The following is a 21,716-nucleotide window of genomic DNA, read 5'->3' as shown; positions in this document are numbered from 1 at the left end:
CCGCTTTCTCACGGCGCGCCGGTATTCGCCGTCGACCGCATGCACGCGCGAACGTGCGTTTCCGCGTCTGCACGTCCCCGATATTCGCCCCAAAGATAGACACGCGAGGCCCTGTAGAGGAGAAGATACCGTAATGCCGTCGAGGTCTACGTGAGGATTACGCGAGATAAAAGGACTTTGGAGGTAGGGACGGCCGGTGCGATTTAACCCGGAATTTAACCAATCCGAATAAATAAAACTGATCTGAAATCTAGTAAACTTTGCTCCGACTAATGAAATTTCAACCCAATCTCAATCCTAATCCATTGTCCGACGCGAGCTTTACAGACCAGTATTGGAAGTTCGATAATTCTGTTCAAATATCGATGCATGCTAATAAAGGTGAAACATCGATTATGGAGCCGAGCAGCATCGATATTTGAAATATCGACCGATTGCACCGGCCATCCTTGCTCGGGGATCGGTAAAATCGAGGAGGCGTGTTATCGCGGAAACGTGGTTATTCCGGACGTATCGCAGGCGATCTCCATAATTATCGTAATAATCGCATGTCCGGAAGCGCGGGCGTGACGGAATGAGGCGAGAGAATTGTAGATCGCGGTAAAACGGCAACGTGGCGGGTAACGGCGGAACACGGTGGCGCGCGGGGCAGACGTATCTAATATCGCGACGGTGGAATACGAATGCGGGACGGATTATTACTGCTGATGCGCGCGATCAGCAAAAAGCGCTCGCGGTGTGCCCCCCGCGCTAGAGCGTTAGAGCGGCGCGGCGTGGAAAGGCGTACATTAAAGACCGGTTGTGGCCTCTTCTAGTCAATTTATGTGGTGGTTAAGCTCATCACGGCGAACCAATTACAATGTAGTATTCGCATTCGGAACACGCGCTATGATCGCCCCCGAGCCGAGTGCTGGTTAAACGTGCGCCCGGAGATGAGCTCAGAACTGCATATCGAGCATTCTCGCGCGCCGCACTTCTTCCCCGTAACTTTCCCGGGATTAATTAAAATCGATCATTTGCCGCGCGCAAACGGCGAAGCGCGGCTAACTGCGGCCGGCCGAGAGACGACTGATTAATTTTCTTCCTTTTTCTCTTCCCTCTTCCACCTTTGTTTTTCCGGGATCTTAAGTAGAGGTCATATCTCGCGGCAGCCGGATTTCAAGAGCCTCTCGGTGTTGCGTAATCTAACGATAGATCCAACGGGATGATTTAATTCGATTCGACGCTATTCAGTTCTGCCAGAGATTTGATGAATCTATCGTAATTTGACGGGCGAAGACATTGAATACACGACGAATTATTCAACTCCTCTCGCAACCCCGATAGAGTAATTGAATTTTATCTCATCTCGCCCTGTTCGTGACCAACAGTTAGAAGTAACTTAGTCGTAAATAATAAATTTATCGGATGAGAAATAAATTGTCGCTGCAATAATGGCGATCGCTCCAAAAATTCCTCGCATATGCCTCGATTGTCGTCGTTCAAGCGATACAAACTTGTTCTCGAAATAGTCGGGTGTGTTCTCGCTCGGCGACTATCGGACCGGTCACGAGTGCAGAGTTCAAAGAGACGGCATTGAAAATTAAAAGGCGGTCATCTTTATTTATCGCAGTGGTCATTAAAAGGAGACCGAGGGAGCGCGGACAGAGCCGAAAGACAAAGCCCGGCGTATCGGTAATTGGCTTAGCCGCAACACGATCGATGAGTCGTACCGTCGTCGTATACGAAGCGGGAGGGGGAGGGAGCCAATAGAAGTTGAACCCAATTTGGCGGACCCCGGTAACTTTCCCTCGCGCCACACCATGGGCAGCCGGGGTGTTTCGGCGCAAATTCCCCGCCTCGCTCCCGCGGAAACTTATTCCGTTGCGTCTAATTCCGACTAATTGCGAACTAATGGCAGCCGCCGCTGTCTCGAAAGTAGAATATTGTTACGCTACGGCGCGGCCGGCAGCCCCGACTCTCGCTCTCCTCGCCACTTAGCTAAGCGCCCGTCAATCTCCGCGAATCATCTCGCCGAGATCCGACTTTATCCTTTCTCCCCCTGGGAAGCCACATGTCGCAAGATACCGCGCGTAGGTCCGACGCTCTTCTCCTTCGTGAAATAAAAGCGAAGAAATTATCCTCCTCCGACGTTCCCCGAGAGTCGAGCGCTCGGAATCGGAACTGCGACGACGCACACGAATGTATCCGAACATTCCGATACAGTCGGAAGTCGGTGCCGGATGCTCGATCGAAACCTCGAGCGGAACGTCCTCGTGTAAACGCGCGACTCGCCCAGCGAACGCGTGAATGCTTCGTATATACGCTTTCTCTCTCTCTCTCTCTCTCTCTCTTTTCCACGCGCGCGTCGCACGCTCACCATTCGCCGATTTATCGATATCGTCCTGACAGGAGTCGGCGTCTCGCTTTAAATTGCCATAAAACGACAATCAATTACAGTTACATATCTCGGACGCGCGAGCGAGCGAGCGAGTGACGCTCAGATCGCTCCGCTTTTGGCATAATCGCTAGCGGTCGGCGTTATTTATCGATAGATCGTATTTCACGGCTCAATAACTGCGCTCTCGCGCTACGTCGCGAATTTGCATGCGTATCGGATCGCTTGTCAGGGACATATCAGCTCGCGATAACGGAACGACATATTTGAGGGATCCGCGATTTTCGCGCGACGCCTCGCGCGATATTAATCTCCCCGACGGATCGATTTCCCCCTTTTTGCTCCCCCCCCCCTCTGTAATTGTTATTTCATGCGGGACGCGTGCTCGCGTACTCCGACCGGATGATTCTGCAAAATAATTGCGATAATTGAGCCGAATTATGTATGCCAGAATTATTTGCCGGCGTATTGGGGCACGGCTGGTCGATAGCGCGCGAGTGTACTCGCGAATACATTTTTAATCGCATTTCATCGATCGCGCCGCGCTTCCCGATAATTTTATATTAATGTCCGGAACGAAGTCCTCTCCCGCGAACGAGCGAGCGAGCGAGTGCGCGCATAAATATTTCAGCCGGTTCGCAACGGGCAGATTACGTTGTTTCGAAGTGACAATAATCAACGAATTCATCAACGCCGCGGAATTGGAACGATACACGTTATTATATGGTAAGCACATATTATTATTATGTAATAATTATTACTACATTATCGATGTCATCGTTTAATAATAATCTGCAATAATGATTGTTTATTTATTCAAGCAGCGGTAGAATCGCTCCCGAACGGATCTTTCCGCGAAATAATTAAAAGGCGGAGAAAGGCAAAAAGAAAAACCATTCCCCCTAGCGTAATTATCTCTACGAGTTGTATCCCTCGTGAATCCGTGAGCTCTTTGTAAAGCATTTGCCGTTTTTACCTCCCTCTGACTCATATATAATCCATTCAAGGGTCACGATGACACCGAGGAACGCATGGCGCCTGTGAGGCGCTAGAGAAAGAATTTAAAAAGGGAGTAAAAGTGAAGAGCGGTGTAAAAAAGAGTTAAAGACGTCCGACAACGGCGCGCCATCGCGCAGAACTGCCATCTGCTGTTCTCGGAGGAAGTCGCGAAGAAGGGCTTCCGGCGCATTTACATCGCCGTTTCCCGCGACGGAAAAAGTAGTCGCGCGCCCGAGTCGATCGGGTTTATCCGCTTTCGATCTACATAATAACATATTCGACACCTCCAAGTTTATCCATGCTCACTGCGGCACACGAGATCTGGATGGAGTTTTAGAAACGACGAACAGCTGCGGTTTTAGAACTGCTCCGTCAGAAATGAAAAATTTAATAAATCGTTCGATCGCTCCCTTCAAAATTCGAGCAACTTATTCCCGGTCTCGATTTCCTATAAGAAACTCACACAGTCAGTCGCGACAAACATATCTTCCAGACGTTTCGATCGAATGTCGATGCATCCGAAATCCCAGGCGCAGAACTGCTTGTTGCGTCGAGGATCTCATTAAAAAATCATCGAGCAATTATCGCGCTCGCGAAGAGATTATAAGCTCGTCGATCGATCGAGCTAATACGAGATCGGTGGGCTATTTTCTGTATTCCCAGAGCAGGCAGACAGCTAAAATTGTAACCCGATATCTTTCATCTTCGTATGTCGATACACCATTGCTTTTCGTCATGTCGTGCCTCTCTACTTATTATGACGATCAAGAGAGAGAAAGAGATTGAATGAGCGTAAGAGGAGCTCGTTAAAGAATCTTCGAGCACACATGCTGCTTTCTCGGAGGCGGTCGAGAGATAATAATTCCAGTGGTCCCAACAGAGCGTTCGTTCACGCCCCGTCTACGGGAATTTTGACAGTATCGGCCCGGCGATCGCGAAGGGATCGAACCTACCGGGAAAGTAGCTCTCTCTCTCTCTCTCGTTCTAGTCGCCGACCGAGCTGGAGCCGGAGAAACGGAGCGATACGCTATAAGTGCCGATCTATATTCACGAAATGGGACGCGATCTATCACCTGCGCGCGAGCTCGTTCTCTCTCCCTCTTTCTTTTTGCCTGGCTTGTTTGCTCGTGTTGTTTCTCGCGTGATTGCTTGCCGGTCCAGTTGGGTGGCATAATCCTCGGTAACTTCTTCGGCATCTCCGGGCCATTTGCTTCGCAAAGGTACGATACGAGACGAACGATCGGTGGATATTAATCGCCAATCGAAGGGCCGACCTGGCCGACTTTCTTCAGAGAAAGTCGGGAATGGTAACGCAAAGTTTTGATATCTCCTCCGCTCTCTGAGCTTCATTTCCTCAAGTTCTCCAACGACGGCTTTAAAACAGAGTTAGATCGTTCCGTTACGTTCAACCCTTCATTTGTCGAGCAGCTTATGTCAGCCTCTACAGTGGCTATAATGTCGCTATAGATACCTCGGCTGTACGGTGCGGATGGAGAGAGAGAGAGAGAGAGAGAGAAATATTATTTCTGATTAGGTGCAATCGCTTCAGCCGGCAAAGAGTCGTCATTAAGTTTCCAAATAAAACCGCGACATTACAGGGCGATATGTGTAATGGCCGCGACTTGGCCGCCGGGATAAAATGAGAGGAGGCTACGACTCACTGAACGATTTCGAGCGATTCATAGGTGTTATCTTATGGAAATGCACAGCCATGCTCCGTTCCTTAAAGAATCTTAATAGCGGCTGCAAAGGCGTGCCCTGCATATGGCCGCTGTAGAACCACCGCGTTACGAGGTGCACAGCGTTGCCTCGCGGTAGCCGGCCATTCGAGGCTCGTAACGCGAATCGATATAAGAGCGCCTCTCATCGATAAAGCGAGAAAACAATAATATCGCGGTTGTTAAGGTGATCACCCGGCTATATCCGTGCGCTGAACAACGTGTTAAGGAAGCCGCAGTTACATCACGACGATGAAAGGGCGAGAGAGCGAGCGATCAGGACGGAGAGCGAGAGAGGGAGAAAAAGACTCTGAGAAAGGGAGCGAGAGAGAAACTCGAGAGGAGACGCCGGGGGACGCTGCGGAGGAATTCCTTCCGGGCGCACGAGGCGCGATGCCGGGAGTTCATTCCGTGTGCCATAACACCGGCACACCCGGGGTTCTGACCCGGTAAGTACCGGCGCAAACGCGAGGATGGAATCAAGTTGGCCGGAGGCTCATCGCCAGGACGGCGATCCTCAGCCGCCGCAATTTCGCGCATTCACTCTGCCACGGATTTCCATTGCGATTCAACCGCGCGGAGGGCGACGGGCGCCTGGGCGAACGAGGGGTGGGGGGGGAGACAAAAGGGTTCAAACGGTGCCGCGACAGCGCGAGCACGGCATACGTATACGCGCCCCGCGTGTAATACACACGCGTGTACACGTGACTGCATTTACACTGAATCCTATTTGCCTCGGCTAAAATCGCATCGGGGGGAATCCCGTGGCAGCGGTGCCTTGGGAATAGCCTCCGCTCGCGCGCGCAGTCATTCCACCCCGCTGCGCGCTCTTTCCGTTTCTCTCTCTCTCTCTCTCTCTTTCCTACTCGTGCTCCCATTCCCTGCTCCCTCCTTCTTCCCCCTTGCGCTCCTCTCCGCAGCGGTGCTTCGCACCGCCGTATGCAGATGCATCGTTAGCATTTTTACGCAAGGACGTCGCGCCGGCGGCGGGGCTTTTATCATTTCCTCGTTTTTCCTACGCTCGCCGCCGCCACCCCCTGTCGCTCGCAAAAGATGATTTAACCCTTCGCGCGCCCCGTCGACCGTCCGCGGGCCAGTGGATAATGTCCGTGAACTACCAGACTCCGAAGGCTGATTTCGAGCCTGCACGAGAGAGAGAGAGAGATGGAAAGAGCCGATGGAAGTCAGTATTTAACGGATTTCGCCGCAACCTGCTAAGTCCGCCGTTTTCTCCGTTCATTGTATAATCATAAAGACGAGAAAGTGTCGCGGCGAGTCAATTGAAAACTCGTTTATTATACCCACGATTGGGAAAAGCGCAGCTGACCGAACTTCGTTACCGAAGTCGTGATCTAGAAGGGATTACTTAGCCGGTAACCGCAAGGGTATGCTCCAGAAAGAGACATCTAACTAAAGAGCACGTTCGTCGCATTTATGATCTGGAATACGAGAGTGACCGGAGTTTCTTATTACCGTAGCTATATGATCCATTTGGGGGCGGTTAGCTCACCTCGCGTGCTATAGGTACGATCCATAAAACGATAAATACAGTCATTGACCGTGTGATTGCGACACGCGTATGACGTCCGAGGGGGACACGTATCCGCGTCTTTGTAGTCTTCGACTGCATCGCAAGCCGCCACGTTCCACGGTGACTATACGCGTTCATGTGTTCGCGATTACTCTTTTATAACAGCGGGGAGAAAGTAGCTTTAAGCAAGATATCAGGTATTACACGTAGTGGAATAAAGGTATCAAAGATTCTCTTTACCTCGAAGTGCCACGACGCCGCAAAGGCGGCGCAAGGGCTCCGACACAATGAAAGGAACGAGAAACAAGGAAATAAATACAGGGAATTAGGAATGAAACATAGTTTAAAATATAATGAAAAGAATAAAGAATAAGGTGCGTATAAGAACGTTTTAAAACGAAGTTTTACCGTATTCTCTAATGAATCTCTACCGTCATCAACGTTACAATCACTTTTATCGTAATTACCGATTGATTGATTTCGAACTGATTGTTTGGACGATTGAAAGACGGGGCGAGCTTAGCTTCGGGCGAACAAATAGGCAGCAAAATGATTTTCTTCCGCCAATGTTAAGTATACTCTACTCGAACAGTATTTTAATCTAACGCTTAGCGTCAAAGATGTGTTATGTTGAACATTGAAAAGTCATTATAAACAATGACCTTTCTAGACATTTTCGAAACAGTTATTTCTTTTGTTATCAAGAATTCCCCCGTGTACTCCGCATGCGGGAATTTTATATCTTCTTCTTTGTTCTTTTCACCGTGTCTGAAGTTCGCAAAAGGGAAACGATAACTCGGCGGAGCATCGACGACGCGGTAGAACGCGTTAATCCGTCTTTCGGTCTCATCGGCGACGGTATCGGCAGCGGCCGATTAAAACTGTTATTAAAACGCGCAGCTACAGTAAGTGCGACGCTACAGATCGACCGACGACGACAAAAGATTATGGCTGTTGGAGGCTGCAGTGATGGGGGGGGGCCGTGAGGGGAAAATCGCGCGAGATATTTTAATAAAGCTGTCCGCGAATATTGCGCGCGCGCGCGCCCACCGTTCGGCAAGCCGCAAAACAATACGCGAGGAACGTAACGAATTAAACATCTCGCAATTGGACGCAATTATTTGGCCTCGTTGAAAATGCAATCTACCGGCGCATTACGGGGGATTATGTGAGCGAGTGCGAGCGAACGATGCGCGGAGTGGCGAATGCGCAATTCGCGCTTTATTTCGCGCTCGCCCGTGCGCGCGCCCCCGCGCGCGAGCGAACGGTTAATCCCGCGAGTCTTCTATGATTTAGCGATACCCTCTCCTCCCCTGTTGCGCCGACTTTATTAATTCATCCAGTTATTTGCCGTATTCTCCCTTGCCTCCCCCCTCTCTCACCCTCTCTCTCTTCCTCTCCTTTGCCCCTCCTCCTACTCCTCGTCCCGCTGCTCCTCTTCCATCCGTTATTCCTGTTATGCGCACGAATTTCGCGGCGGTGCGCGACTAGCGGTATTTGCCGACTGTATCATTTATTCAACAAACAGTCAGCGCGTGTCTGGCGGTGGACGGATTTACTATGCAAAACAGTCGAGTAGCTCGAATGACTATACGCGTCCGATGCGGGATCAAGATTTTCGATCTCGACGTCTCGTAAATGCGCTCGCGCTTGCACACGGTCGCAAGGGAGAGATATCGCGAATTTCGCCATATTTCCGAATTTAATCGTACCTTTATCGCGTGCATTTATTCCCGTGCTACTGAGAGGATTTTTGCGAGAAAGAGAGATATAGGGAAACAAATACGTTTATTTATGCTCTTAGATTAAACCCCCTAAGAGCGTTACAGCGTAAGTAGGATACAAATCAAATAATATTAGAAGCCAACAAAAATGAAGAAAGGAAATAGAAAATAAAATAAGAGAGAGAATGTAGGAATGAATTCGGCGCGCGCGGTCGATGACGCACGAACAAACGACCGCTCGTCGTGAAGTGCGGGGGCGATTTGGAGAGATCCGCGCGTTTCACACATGCGATCCGCGTTGCACAGCGCACTCGATCGGAGAGTGATTTTGCTCATTACGCGCCGTGCGGACAAACAAACTCGAGCTTTTTCATTCTCTCTCTCTCTCTCTCTTTTTCTCTCGGGCTCTCGGGGCGCGCACGCATCGGATCGCGGGCGGATTGCGCGCGTCTATCGCCTACGCAAGTGGCGAATTAAAGTCGCGTATCGACCGGAGGTGGCTGCGGGGCAAGTAAGAAATCGAGCGCGGAGCAGCAGCAGTCGCCCGACTGGTCCGGATGCCCGCGGCTGGTCTGGTTCTAAGATTACGATCATAACGAAAAAGCTTTTCACTCCTATTGGATGGCGCCGGAGTCTTTCTCTCGTTCTCTCTCTCTCTCTCTCTCTCTCTTTTCCTCCGGCAAACGCCCGGCTCGCTCGTTCTTCCTTCTCTTCCTCTTCGTCCATCACCTTCTCCTTCTCCTCCTTGTCCCCCATCGGCTCCTCTCTTTCACGACGTATGAGAACGTCCGGCGACGCGGCTGCATCGCATAGAGCGGCGCGCGGCATGCATTATGGAACGGGCGGGCAACGATTCTGCCGGAAAAATTGCGGACACGCGAAACGGACGCGATCTGCAGCCCGACGACCGACCGGCCGTCTCTCTCTCTCTCTCTCTTACTCTCTTCCCACCTATCCGTGCGGATAACAGTGTTTCCCAATTTAATATGGTGACCGAACCCTTCGAAACGCGACCAGACGTCGCGGTGCGCGTAATTGCGCGACTTCAGGAGGAGATTCAAATATTGTCGTCCCTTCTCCCCGATAGCGTTTCCCGTAATATCGACTCTTCCGCCTGCCGCAGCTCGTCGATTCGACCGAGCGCTATATATTCGTACTATTGTAAAGGGGAACGATACATATCGAAGTGACAATCAAGTCTGAACTGTTGGCGATTTGTGACTCGCTAAATTTATGTGCGCAAGTGCAACGTTACTGCTGCAAGTGGGAACGTTAATTGGGAGGAAGTAAAAATGACGAAATCGTTTCACCGCACGAAGTGAAAGATTGTGTTCTTCATTTCGGCTTCGTCCGGAGTTACGAGGAACGCTATTTGGGAAACACTGACGTAGAAGTACCTACGTAGGTACCGATCTACGTGTTGCCGACCTACCACTCTCAGTCGACCCCCGCGGTACTCGTCGCGGAAGATTGCTTTCCTATATCGCGTCCCCGTCCCGGTTACGACTGCTTTCCATTTTGCAAGAAACGGTCGGAGGGTCTATGTAATGTTGACGCGCTGCGAGACCGAGGTCGCCGACCAATCACGATCGCATGAACACAAGCGGCCCGAGCTTGCGAGCTCGAAAAATGTACCCGCGTTTCGAGACGGATGCGGAATGATGCTTTTTTTTCTTTTTAAGGGCAATGCCGACCATCGCGAATTTATCTTATTAAGGAGATTGCGAAGCTCAGTGTCGTATTTTCAGTGGCGTGTCGTAAATTTAATATTTATGAAACGAGGGGGGTAACACAGGCCTTAAGGCTTTAACGTAAGAAGGAGAAAACTTTTCTATACTTTTATTTCACTGCCTAAATAATGAATGTTAATTTGAAACAAAGCTGAGGCAAAACATATATAGTATAAATATTTATTACAAATACGAAAATATTATTTTATTATTTCGTTTCTTTTTTACTTTCCGTGTTAATGCTACATTTATGCATCAGTTGATTTAACAGAGATGCACAGATAATAGAACGAGGTATGTACGTATTTAAATATGTGCATATTTACATGTGTATTTCGAATATTATTATAAATTATAAACTTGACATCGCTGCATTTTCAAAATCAAATGGCTAATAATTCAGAAATTTGTGTATAAAGTCTGCATATTAATATTTAATATTATAATAGCTTGTCGTTGCAATGTTATTTTTCGTTTAGTTCGGAAGATAGTAAAAATAAAAATTAAAAATGACATGCTGATCTTGAAAAAAGAAACATGTGTAAAAAGTATCAACTTTAGGTGCAAATACTTCAGCTTTCGAACGGTCAGTATTTTTTCCAATTGCAATTAGATAATATTTCAATACGTAGTGCAAGTTTCGTCAAACTCATTTCGCCTTACAACCACCTTAAAAAAATTAAAAAAAAACATTCACGGTTTGGAAACGTATTAAATCGCATGATGGAGAATCAAAAACGGTATTTTATGTCCTTAGGATAACACATTGTTTATGTGGATCTATGAAATGTCATTCAAATCCCCACGTCATTAACGCGTGTGGCTTTTACAGATAACTGAACGAACGACTTTATCGCAACATTCTTCGATTTCAGAAGTACCACTGTGATAAATATTATAACGCGCTATAATCCCGCCGTGAGATAGGGAAAAGAGATTCAACAACGCGATGGCATTACATTCGCGCGCGCGCGCGCGCGCTGACGCCGAAATATACAAAGAGAAAGAGCACGTCCGCGCGCGGACGCGTTCTTTTGACGTCAACGCGCAACGAAAAGCCGTGCGCAAAGCAGTCGCTGATAAATCTATGCGCGGAGAATAACTGGGAAATAATGGCGAAACGAAATGAGCGTTTCGTGCGGCGTGCTCGATAAAAATACGAGGCAAAAAGCTCGCGCGACGCGACCGGCTCTCCCTTTCCCTTTGCCCGTTGATTCAGTCCGCTCGCTTCGCGAAAGAGATATGACGGAGGAAAAAAGCATTAAAAGGAAGGTGAAGAAGAAGAAGAACCAACCAATCAACCGTCCAACCGACCAACGTACCTATCCGTCCGGCCGCGTAGCGCTGATGAAAGGTGGATATATTCCCATCGTGTCCGGAAATTGTCTCCGTGATGTGCGACTAACGATGTTTTAAATTTGGGAAAACGCCCGGGAAAAATAAAGCCCACCCCCCTCTCTCTCTCTCTCCGTCCCCGACGCGAATATTCCAGCCGCTGCTATTCACGAGGAAATCGCGCGAACTAGATTACGCGCGGAAACTTCTCCTCCACTGCCTTTGGCTGCGCCATGAGCGAGCGCGGGCGTCTCTTTGAATGACGTCTTGTTATTCAAAGATCTAACCCGGCCTCGCCCTCCCGTCGGCCGTCGACGCGTCGCACATGCACCGGTATTAACTCCGAACTATTACGACGGCGTCGGATCTAACCGCAGTGCGGACAGTTCGTGAGATATATCCGTGGAAGTTTGCTGACCTCGGTTTTGCTATCGCGAAATTAAATGGCGAAACCGCGCAAGTTGGAGGAGTCGCGCGGATCATTAACGTGAAAGAGAGGTGGCCGTATCTTTTTTCCCCGTCGCCTCCTCCTTCTTTTTTCCGCCGACGACGATGCCGTCATAGGCGGTTACGTTATACGTAACGAACCGATCCCGAGTGTGGAGTCCCTCTCGTTATAAGATAATTAAAAAATGATAACCATTAATTTTCTCCCTCGCGCAAAGAACACTCCGTCTCATCGGACTTGTCTCGTTTATCAGAAGACTGCAATTTTTTTTGCGACAATCCAGGCGATCGAAAATACGCCCCCGCGGGTGTGTGTATCGCAACCCGAGCCGAAATATCGGATCTATGTTCATCTTGCAAATTCTATCGAACCTGATAGATCAGTGAGGAATCGTGAGATAGAATATATGGTATTCATACGGACTATTGTTCTAACTTGATGCCGTCAATGCCTATTTACTGTGATTTTGGTGAAATTGAGGCACATATTCAATAATTATTCAACATTTGATCTCAATATTCCACTTGCATTTAATATTCTTAATTTCAATAAGCAATGTATCAATTTCATGTAACTTACTCAACTGCACATATAGAATATTGTAATAAACTAATATTAAATGAATAGGCAAATAATGGATCAACGGATGAAAAATACTTTCTTATTCATAATTCTTTTCTTAACGGAGCTGAACCAAGTTGTGAGAAACGCATAAACAGATTTGAGCTAAAATTCGTGTCGTGAAAGGAGTATTGTTAGTAAAACAAATCTCAGCACTTGTGTGAGGCATAAGCCGGTATTCATAATAATAAATTATTCACGTTCTTTGATTGAGAGCGTAATTAATCGCACATTCGTATTTACGGGCCGTTAATCGACCGTTTAGGTAAATATCTCTTGTGGTATAAAACAAGTATAGCTAAACAAATAATTAGAGATTCATGAAGTTATGATTATTTTCCAAATGGTAACGCACGATGAATACCTATTGTAGAGTAGATTCTACATTTCGACTCGGATTTCATAACCTACGTGTTAGGTGCAATCAGGTGTTTCTCGAGGATCACACAGGCAGCGCGTACGAGCGGATCCGATACGAATGGCGAGCACATTTGCTTTATGATCCCGGCAGATGGTCTCGCGACGGAGAGATTAACGGCATCAGGGTAACGAGCGAATTACGGGAAGCACACTTTCGCGGAAAAATTACGTAAGGCAATCGTCTCCGCGGGCGAGTCCCCGCCGATGTACCGAGTGTCGTGCAAAATGAGGAGAACGCGTAATGACAGGCTGCCGGCTTTAGTGGGCATGATTGATAACTATCCGATGCGCCGATCGAAACGGGAGAGCCATTACTTATCTCCCGAATGACTACCATTAAGCGCGTTCCATCGCCGATGTTGGCGTGCCAGGGCGGACTTTACAATATTCAAAGAGGAACTCCACTCGATCAGTAGCACGGAAATAATTATTCTCGATTACTCTTGCCCCCTCCCTACCCGCTCCCCGCCGACCCCGCGGCACTTTGCGTACAAGCGGGCGTGTTGTCGTAGTTGATTTAAATATCGGTGAGCTTTAATGCGAACGCAGTACGCGGTGACTATTTCCATTTGCAGCTGTCTATGCAGTTTCCACTCGAAACGGCCCGAATTAGCGGCGAAAATACGAGCTGATGTTCTGTTTCTCCCTTTCCTTGTCAAATTACGAAATATTAACGGAGGTTAATAGGCGATAAGTGTCGACGATGGCTTCGTCGAGATTGTAGTCTTGAAATTATTCAACGGTGAAAATTCAAGTCTCGCTGCCGACCGAGCTTCTCGAAATATTGGAAACACGTGAAAATATAACCGTATTTAATGATAAATATCAAACGATCCTTCGTCGGGCGACGAAATTTCGAGTCGAAATATCACGCACGTGTTCAGCTTTGAAGTGTCAGAAGGCACGAAGGGTGAGGGACTCTCTCTCGTTGGGAGCTACATACGCTCGATTACTATCTTTTCAGGCGCGCTTCGGCGGGCAAATCGTAGCTCAAAGTCGCGAGTATTACATTACGCCCGTACGTAATCGTGAGGCAATTGCGCGTCTATGTTTCAACGTAGCGAAACGAGCCGAGACGAGCGGAGCGGCGGCGATCGCTAAGGAACCAGATATTACTTGATACTTAGTAAAGAGACGCCGCTTACCTGAAGGTGGACCTGACCGTTGTTATCGACCCATCCGATGACCATGTCAGCACCGGCGCGACCGGACTCGGTTGCCTTCGTGAAACCGAGTCCGACATAGCCGAGGGTCTTCACTTGGATCTCGAACGTAACGTCCCTCTCGCCGGGCGTCCACAGCACCAAGAAATTGTTGTCCAGCACGGCGCTATGCTTCCACTCGACGGAAACGACGTCGTTGACGAGGAGAATGAGGAGGAGGAGCGAGGCGGGGCCGACCGCAGTCTTCATCTTTCCGAGAGCGCGCGCGGTACGGGCTCAAAACATCTGAAACACAGAAGGCGGAGGGATACCTGAGGTGACCGTCTCGTTTACAGAGGGATAATTTATACTACTCTGAAATCTAATTCGCTTAATGGATAATACGGATGGAGGAAAACGACGTTTGTTAACGTAATGTAACGTCCTTGCCTCCCCTTCTCTCTCTTTCTTGGTAAGATATTTCGTATTTCTGCAAACACAGCGCTGCCATCCAGTTACCGAAACAAGTAAACAATGAAATAACGGCCGCTTCTTGGCAGAAGAAATGACGAGAATTGACCTCTCGGATATCAAAATAGTAACTAAAAGCAATATTTCTCATCTAATTCTGAGAGTAATTAAGGCCATTTAAGCAGAAGAAAATAACTTATTCTTACCTTCCTAGATGTATCTTTGGACAACGAAATATATATAACGAGTTCTCTTTACAATATGGTTTGAACATTTATAACATGAACGATATAATACAAGTATGCTTTCAGAGCAGTTTTATTCAGAGAGACGGCAACAATATATAGAACGCTTATATACAAGAAAAAAAGTGATTGCAGTGACTTAAAATTGGCCTATTTGGGATGATAATGAATTTTTTAGTGACTCGTCAAAGAAAAGTGACTTAAATAACAGCGCTGCAGACACGCGCGCATGCACGTACGAGCGGTGAGGCTCAGCATCGAGTGTCATCGAGATTGCGACATTATGATTTATCAGATCCCGAGCTCGAAAATCGCTCGAGAGCGCGATGTATTATTTGGAGAGCACCGGAGTTCGCGAGTTGTTTAAAGTTTTCGCAGTAACCGCCGCGAAATGCGGCGCGGTGCGTAAATATCCTTCTGCAAACACGTGATATAATATATCATTCCGTTGAGAATAGAATTTCGCAAACACTAGACACGCTCCCCCGGAAATGGAGCGGTAATGCAATAAAAACGCTAAATGGAGGAAAAACAATGTCTCTCGCGGCGCGGTTCGTTGCATTTTCAAAGGCAACAAAACCGGTGGAACTCTTTCAGATGCTCGGCCGCGTAATATCAAACAACCTATGCCGATATTTTCCTTCGATATTGCGACGGCGGAGTCCGCGTGTGTGTTTCGCGTCACCGACGCGCGCCCATTATCCGCGAAACGACTGGTTTCGAAGCTATCCGCCGTGTTTAAAGCGCAAACGATCGCCTGGCGCAATGCCGTCTCTCTCTCTCTCTTTTCACTTCGGCGTTCGCGCATGTGTGCGCATCCTGGTGCACACCGGCGCTCGCCCTCTCACGCGACTCGCGCCGGGATAGTCGTACGCATCGTGTTTTATCGTCCTTAAGGACCACCGGCCAATGCAACGGCCGGTTTACGCTCGCGTTCTACTTGAAATCGCTTCAACCTCTTTACGGTCTGCCTCGTTCTTTTGCCCCGCGCGCGCACGCTCCAGCCAGAAATACCGTATTTCGCGCCGGGACGGAAAATACAGCTCGCTCGCGCGAAAATATTACGTATGTCGGGTGTATCGCCTTATTTCGTGCGAGAATAAACTCGGCTCGACGTAGCGCTACAATTATATATTTCGAAATCTAGTTCAACCGTTTTAAAAGGGCTTCGCGGCAACAGCGGAAAATGGAGCAGTGTAAATCGTATTGGCAAAAGTAAGCTCTCGTGAACGAGGTGCGTCGAGAAAAAGTAGAGGAGAGAGAGAGAGAGAGAGAAGGAGAGAATGAAAAAAGGAACTCGAGCAGTATCACATCCGATTCCTTTTAAAACGTCGCAATAAGGTATTCGATCCTTTCTTAAAGCGTCCGCAGCATAACGCTTATATTCCGCAGCAGCGAGACACATCCGACGAGCGAGCGAGCCAACCGGCGCTTTTTCCCGGGCAGGAATACTCATAAATAACGATCAACGTCACGGTTAATTTATCTTGGCGCCAATGCGGCAGTCGCTGCTCGCTCTGCATTTTCAAGAATCAGACGAGGCGGCTTTAATAGGCCACCATTCAACGAGGACATTATCGTCGATTCCCCCGGCGAAATCGGTATTGACCTCTTTATCAGCGATAGCGCTTTGTTTCCCCGGGAATAACGAGGTTACAACGGCGGGCGAAGTAACGGCTACGGGGGAAACGCGGGAAAATTAAGTTTCCGGCGGAATGAATCCGCGAACAAAGAGAAACTCCCGTTTCATCGCGCGCGAACGTCTCGGAAAAGGATGGGCCGGATTGAGGTCGGGATAGCCGGTGCTACCGTTTATTTTGCATTTTCAGCAATCAGGCACGTCCCGCGGTGGGGAGAGAAAAGAAAAAGTCAATTTGTACTTGCGGAGTAAGCGTTTCGCGCGGAGCGGCCGAGCGGGCGCTGGCACGAGTTAAGGCCGAGATTGCTGCTGTGGCAGCGGCGGCAAGCGAGCGTTCTCGAGATCGCAGGTGTACGGCTGAAATATAAGCGCCGCCGCCGAGAGCGCTGCTCGTTTTTGCGGTGGAATTTATTCGATCGAAAATATCGGCCGCGATACCGGCGGTCGAATAAATTGGCAAAAATGGGCGGCGCCGCTGCCACGAGTTGCGCTCGCGCGGATGCACCGCGGCCGGCGGCGGTTTCCGCTCGCCCGGCGCGACCGGCACACCGCTGATAAACTTCCGAATAATCATGGAAATATTCAGACGACGGATTCTCAGATGACCAGAGAGAATCGAAATTCACGCGGAGCGAACTTCGCGACGATCCGACGCCGTCTTCTCCGCGCGACGAGAATAAGGATCATTCGGCCTCGGCGAGTAAAAATCCGACCTAAGGAGGCGCGTGTAATTATTATCCAACGATCAGAATCACCATCGTCTCGAATTCGATTGCCAGCGAGGCACGAACACCACAGATTGTTAGAGGCTCCGAAAAAAATCGGGGGTTTTTTCACTTCTCCGCGATTTTATCCGCGAAAAATGCGCAAAACACGAAGAACATTTTTTTTTTTATTTCAGTACGATTTTGACCGGGCTTTTCATCGACATGCAAACCCCGGAAGCTAATTAATGCATGTTTAGGAGCCATCCGAATTTGACGCAGGACCAGTTATATATAATCGGATGTCACAAGTGATTTTTTTTTGTTTTTGTGTGTGAACATAAATAAGCAAGGTAATTACGCGTATTATTGTTTTTTTTTTAAATACAAAATAATAGTGTTATATCAGGGTCGAATGACGCGTGTAACCACCTTTCAACTTCATCGTCCTACAGTAACAGGTGAAAATAACAAAGAGTAAAGAAATCACGATTTTCCAAGTGCAAACACTGCTATTCTCGAGACCATTGGCTAAATTCGAATTTCTCTCGGTAACTTAAAACTTGATTTTCTCTGAATACATGAACAGACATTAAAGGGTAGAAGGGTTACATTTTATCTCTTTCATAGTATCCCAGATATGGAATTTAGAAAACTGCACAGACTCAATGCGACTCTGTCGAAGGGTCAAAGCTGCAACGAACGCGCACCGTTCGTCGTGATGGAGAGCCGCGGAGACCCCGCGCGCGGAACTTTTCCCTTCCCTCCCGCCGTCGCTGCAGCCGCTGCAGTCGCGAATCGTCCGCCAGCGGTTCGCTGCACCGGCTCTCGTGAATCGCCCTCTCGCGAACCGCTCACAATTCGCCGCTTTTTCGCGACCGCGGAAGCAGAGACGAGCGCTTCATCAAGATCATTGATCGAGCGGGAGCGCGGCGGCGGAAGCGCGGAGCCGATCGCGTACATGCACCTGCATGTACCGCGGCAACACGCACGTGCGGCTGCAGTTCGGCGGAGAGGGGCGCGGGGGAGGAAGGGGGGAGGGGCCGCTGAACCTCCGACCAGGGATCGACCGCGGATCTGCAAACGATCGTTTCAATTAACGGCGACAATGGCGCGGCGCATCGGCCGATACGCCGCAAATAGTAAGTCAATCCGGCGTGTACACGCGCGGAAATCATCGACGAGTTCGGCACCAAACACCGGGGGCCTGGATGGTTTAATCCCTCGCAATCGCGCGGTGTCCGAACTGATGTTTGCCGTGGCGCGCGGATACTATTTGCGACGTAATTGTGCAATGAGATTAACAAGATGCATTTTACGCGGGCGAACCCAGCTCCGAGCGATACTGCCCGCCCGGTAACAATGGCTGTATGTTCTTTTTTTTTTTTTTCGTTTTCTCCTTTCTCCATACCAAACGTCACTAATGATATATCGAGGGTAACGTGATTGTGCGGGCGAGCTGACAGGATGCGTCTCGAATAAGTAGGTGTGAGGGGCAACCGCCGGTCGATGACGCGACAATCGTTCTGCCTGAAGTATCCATAGGTCGTTGATTGAAATGATCCGATAATTTGTGCAAATGAAACGAATCAAGAGGTTTCAACGATCGGGACGAGACTTAAGATACGTATTAAGGGCGTTAAAAGTGGATGCCGTACTTGAAAACTTGATCGACAGAATACCGATTCCTTTTTCTCCCCGCACAGTTTGCGTCTTATCGGTTGTACAGAATTGTAACTGTTTTTTGCGCAACGAAAGTACGCGAGGAAATTTATTGGAGCATTGCTCAACGCGTGGCAAAAACGATTACAAATTTCAAAATTGACACCCGTAACTGTCATTTAACGCGTCTACCTGATAGAGAAATCCCGCAGCTTATACGTATCGAATGTGTCAATGCTGCGATCAGAACGATTTCGAGGAACATTTTCATACCTACGAATTTGTATACCTATGATACCTTTTCAATCAAATTTAGAGGCCTAAAAAGGTACGAAAAGTTTGCCGAAAATTTCTAATACGTCTTGGTTAGATTCTTCTTTACATATGATAAGATAAAGTAGCGCATATTCATCGCACCTATATTTACATCGCTTTTACATTGATATAAAATCGATATACGCAGAAGGTATACATATAATAAATACAGAAAGAGTCATGTGATCGTGTCAGTATTTACACAACATAATTCATATAACATAATAATATTTTGCGTAAGAATCGCAACAGGCAAGCGTTCGAATCAGGAAGCCCCGTGTGATTTAACGAGGGTCAAGGTACACGTGGCGTCGCCAACGGCACCCATCGGTTTGATGATTTAGGTGGCGGCCGCGATGGGCGCGAAATTAAAACCGATCGATTCGAGCTGCGATATAACGGAATATGCAATGCGCGGGATACGTGTCAGGAGCGCGACGGTTACGCGGAAATAATTGGACGGGGTCGAACTTGCATACAAAGGAGAGGAGCCGTCCGGCTAATCCAAGCGATTAACAAAACCGATGTATCGGCAATTGGATTCGCGACGCGAGCTTACACGAATTCCGACCGGCCGGCATGAATTAAACATTTCGATCGCGCCGCTATTATAATGCGCTAATTTTAAAGGCCGGGCGCGCGCAAGTTACAACCCGGACATGACCCGGTCCGGAAATTATCCGGTCGGACGCTTCCAGCGAGCGAGAAACGGAATCTGGGTCACAATTATCTGTGTATCGCCGATCAAATATTTGTCAATCGATGTGAAAGCACAATTGGAAAATCCGTCGTCGTCGGCGGAAGCGCCGAAAATCGAATGGGAAAATATACCGGCACCCGGAAGAGTCTCGCGCGAGCGCGCGCCATTGTTCGCCACGGAGTGCTTAAAAAGCGCCGCTGCAAAATAGCCGGCGCGTTTATTTCCAGCGCGTAATAGGAGCGCCGTAAATCTACGAGCGCGGCCGCGCGTTTTCGCGACTGCTCTCCTCCGTCTAATCCCCTTCGGCTTATCCGGTGACTTTCCAGCGACGAGTCGGCCGATCGACCGGTCCGAAAACAATCGATGCAATTAACAGTGGCGGCGAGACGCGAAACGTCCCGCCGAGGTGATGCATCGGTCGTAGCAGCTGCCGGGATCGCTCGAGAGCACCCGGAGGAGCGCCGACTCAAATGGAGAGGACACGCCGGCGGAGGTGCGACCGAAAGGGTGGCGGCGGCCACGATCGCAGGCGAGGGGCAGCAACGAAAGGGGCAGTCGGCGAACGAACAGCCGAAGAGGGTGGAGTTGCACGCGGGTTTGATTTGCGGCGTGTCGTTCAGTCGATTGCTCTCCAATTGCGCCCCCGGTATCAACCTGGCACCGTTTCACCTATACAGGGTGCTCCGCTAAGATTCGCATCGAATCCCGAAAGAGGAAGCACTGCGAATCTCTTTAATACAAACCGCACACGAGTCGAACTAATTTCAACCGGTTCGCACGAGACTCAATGCTTGAAACCTAACGAAGAATTTCCCCGGTGAAAGAAATGGGAGGAAATACATTTCAAAAATAATCTATCTCTTCGATATGCTGAGTTGATGGAAAATTATTATTCTCGGCGCCGAACGTACAATTTAACCACAAAAAGTAGTCGGAACTATCTTTCTAGTAAGTGTTACTACACCCATGGTCGAAACTTTAGCCCTACATTAAGTCTTCAAACGGAGATAACGGGAATCATTTTCCGTCTAATTTGTAGCATCAAGGGAGCTTAATGGAAGGCCCAGCGTGGAAGCATGTAATAAACTCAATGTAGAACTAAAATTGCGGCTGGGGTAATGTCGGTTTGGCGCCGAAAATAACTGTAATTTTTTATCGGTGTCGTCAGCGCAGGAGGAGAGGAGCGGGTCGCATATCGGTGGTGCGGATTTCGCTTGTTACTTTTTCTTTCCTTGATTTCCGCAAAGAGACAGAATACACGATTGCTCTTACGATTCGTAACGAACTCGGCGAAACACCGAGTACACGCGCGGCGACGCCGACGCAATGGGATACGACGGCGCGGAGGGCCGCCGCCGGCACGAGAATGACAAACCACTCCCGGCGCGAAGTCCCCCCCCCCTAAGATAAATAAACCGAGGAGCGCCGCCGCGAAAACGACGCGAAAATCGAAATGTCGGCCGTCCGGTTAAATCGACGTGTCGCGCGTACGGAGGCGTGAATCGGCGAGTTGGCAAATAATGAGCGGCCGACTGTGGACGCGGCAAGCCCACTGGAATCAAGGGCTTCCCCTCTCTCGAGTGTACAAATTCACGCACTGTCGTGCGTGCACGCGTGTTCGTATGCTGGCGAACGAGTGCGATACGTCGATCGGATCCGCCCGCTTCATATTACGCTCCTTTATCCTCGGGAAGCGCGGCGCTCCGAATTTCCAGCGGCTGCGTCCCGGAGCTGCGTTTGAAGCTGCTCGCGCGATCGCGAGATTGATTCCCGCGTATTCCGCGTTCTCTCGACTTGATCATTTTCGCGCTCGCATATCGAATGTCTCGGCGGCAAATACAAAAATGTGGAATATGAATAAAGATCGCACGGTGTATTTTTATGCGCGCCGAGCACAAGCGACGAGTTGTTTTGAAACAGACCAGTTTTAAATCA

General features: G+C 49.0%; 1 protein-coding gene across 1 annotated transcript in view; it reads right to left on the bottom strand.

Moving 5' to 3' along the window:
• Positions 1-21,716, bottom strand: part of LOC106748006 (MOXD1 homolog 2) — a 240,215-nt gene that overhangs the window by 110,744 nt on the left and 107,755 nt on the right. The window contains exon 2 of the mRNA XM_014626136.1: positions 14,049-14,351. Coding sequence (XP_014481622.1) covers positions 14,049-14,315 — 267 coding nt within the window. The 5' untranslated portion in view covers positions 14,316-14,351. The remainder of the gene's footprint in view (positions 1-14,048; positions 14,352-21,716) is intronic.

The sequence above is a fragment of the Dinoponera quadriceps genome, unplaced genomic scaffold, assembly GCF_001313825.1.
Source record: "Dinoponera quadriceps isolate SergipeBrazil2010 unplaced genomic scaffold, ASM131382v1 scaffold2167, whole genome shotgun sequence".
In the NCBI taxonomy this organism is placed as follows: Eukaryota; Metazoa; Arthropoda; class Insecta; order Hymenoptera; family Formicidae; genus Dinoponera; species Dinoponera quadriceps.
The sequence above is the reverse complement of the archived record's forward strand: the minus strand, read 5'-3'. Positions and strand labels throughout refer to the sequence as shown.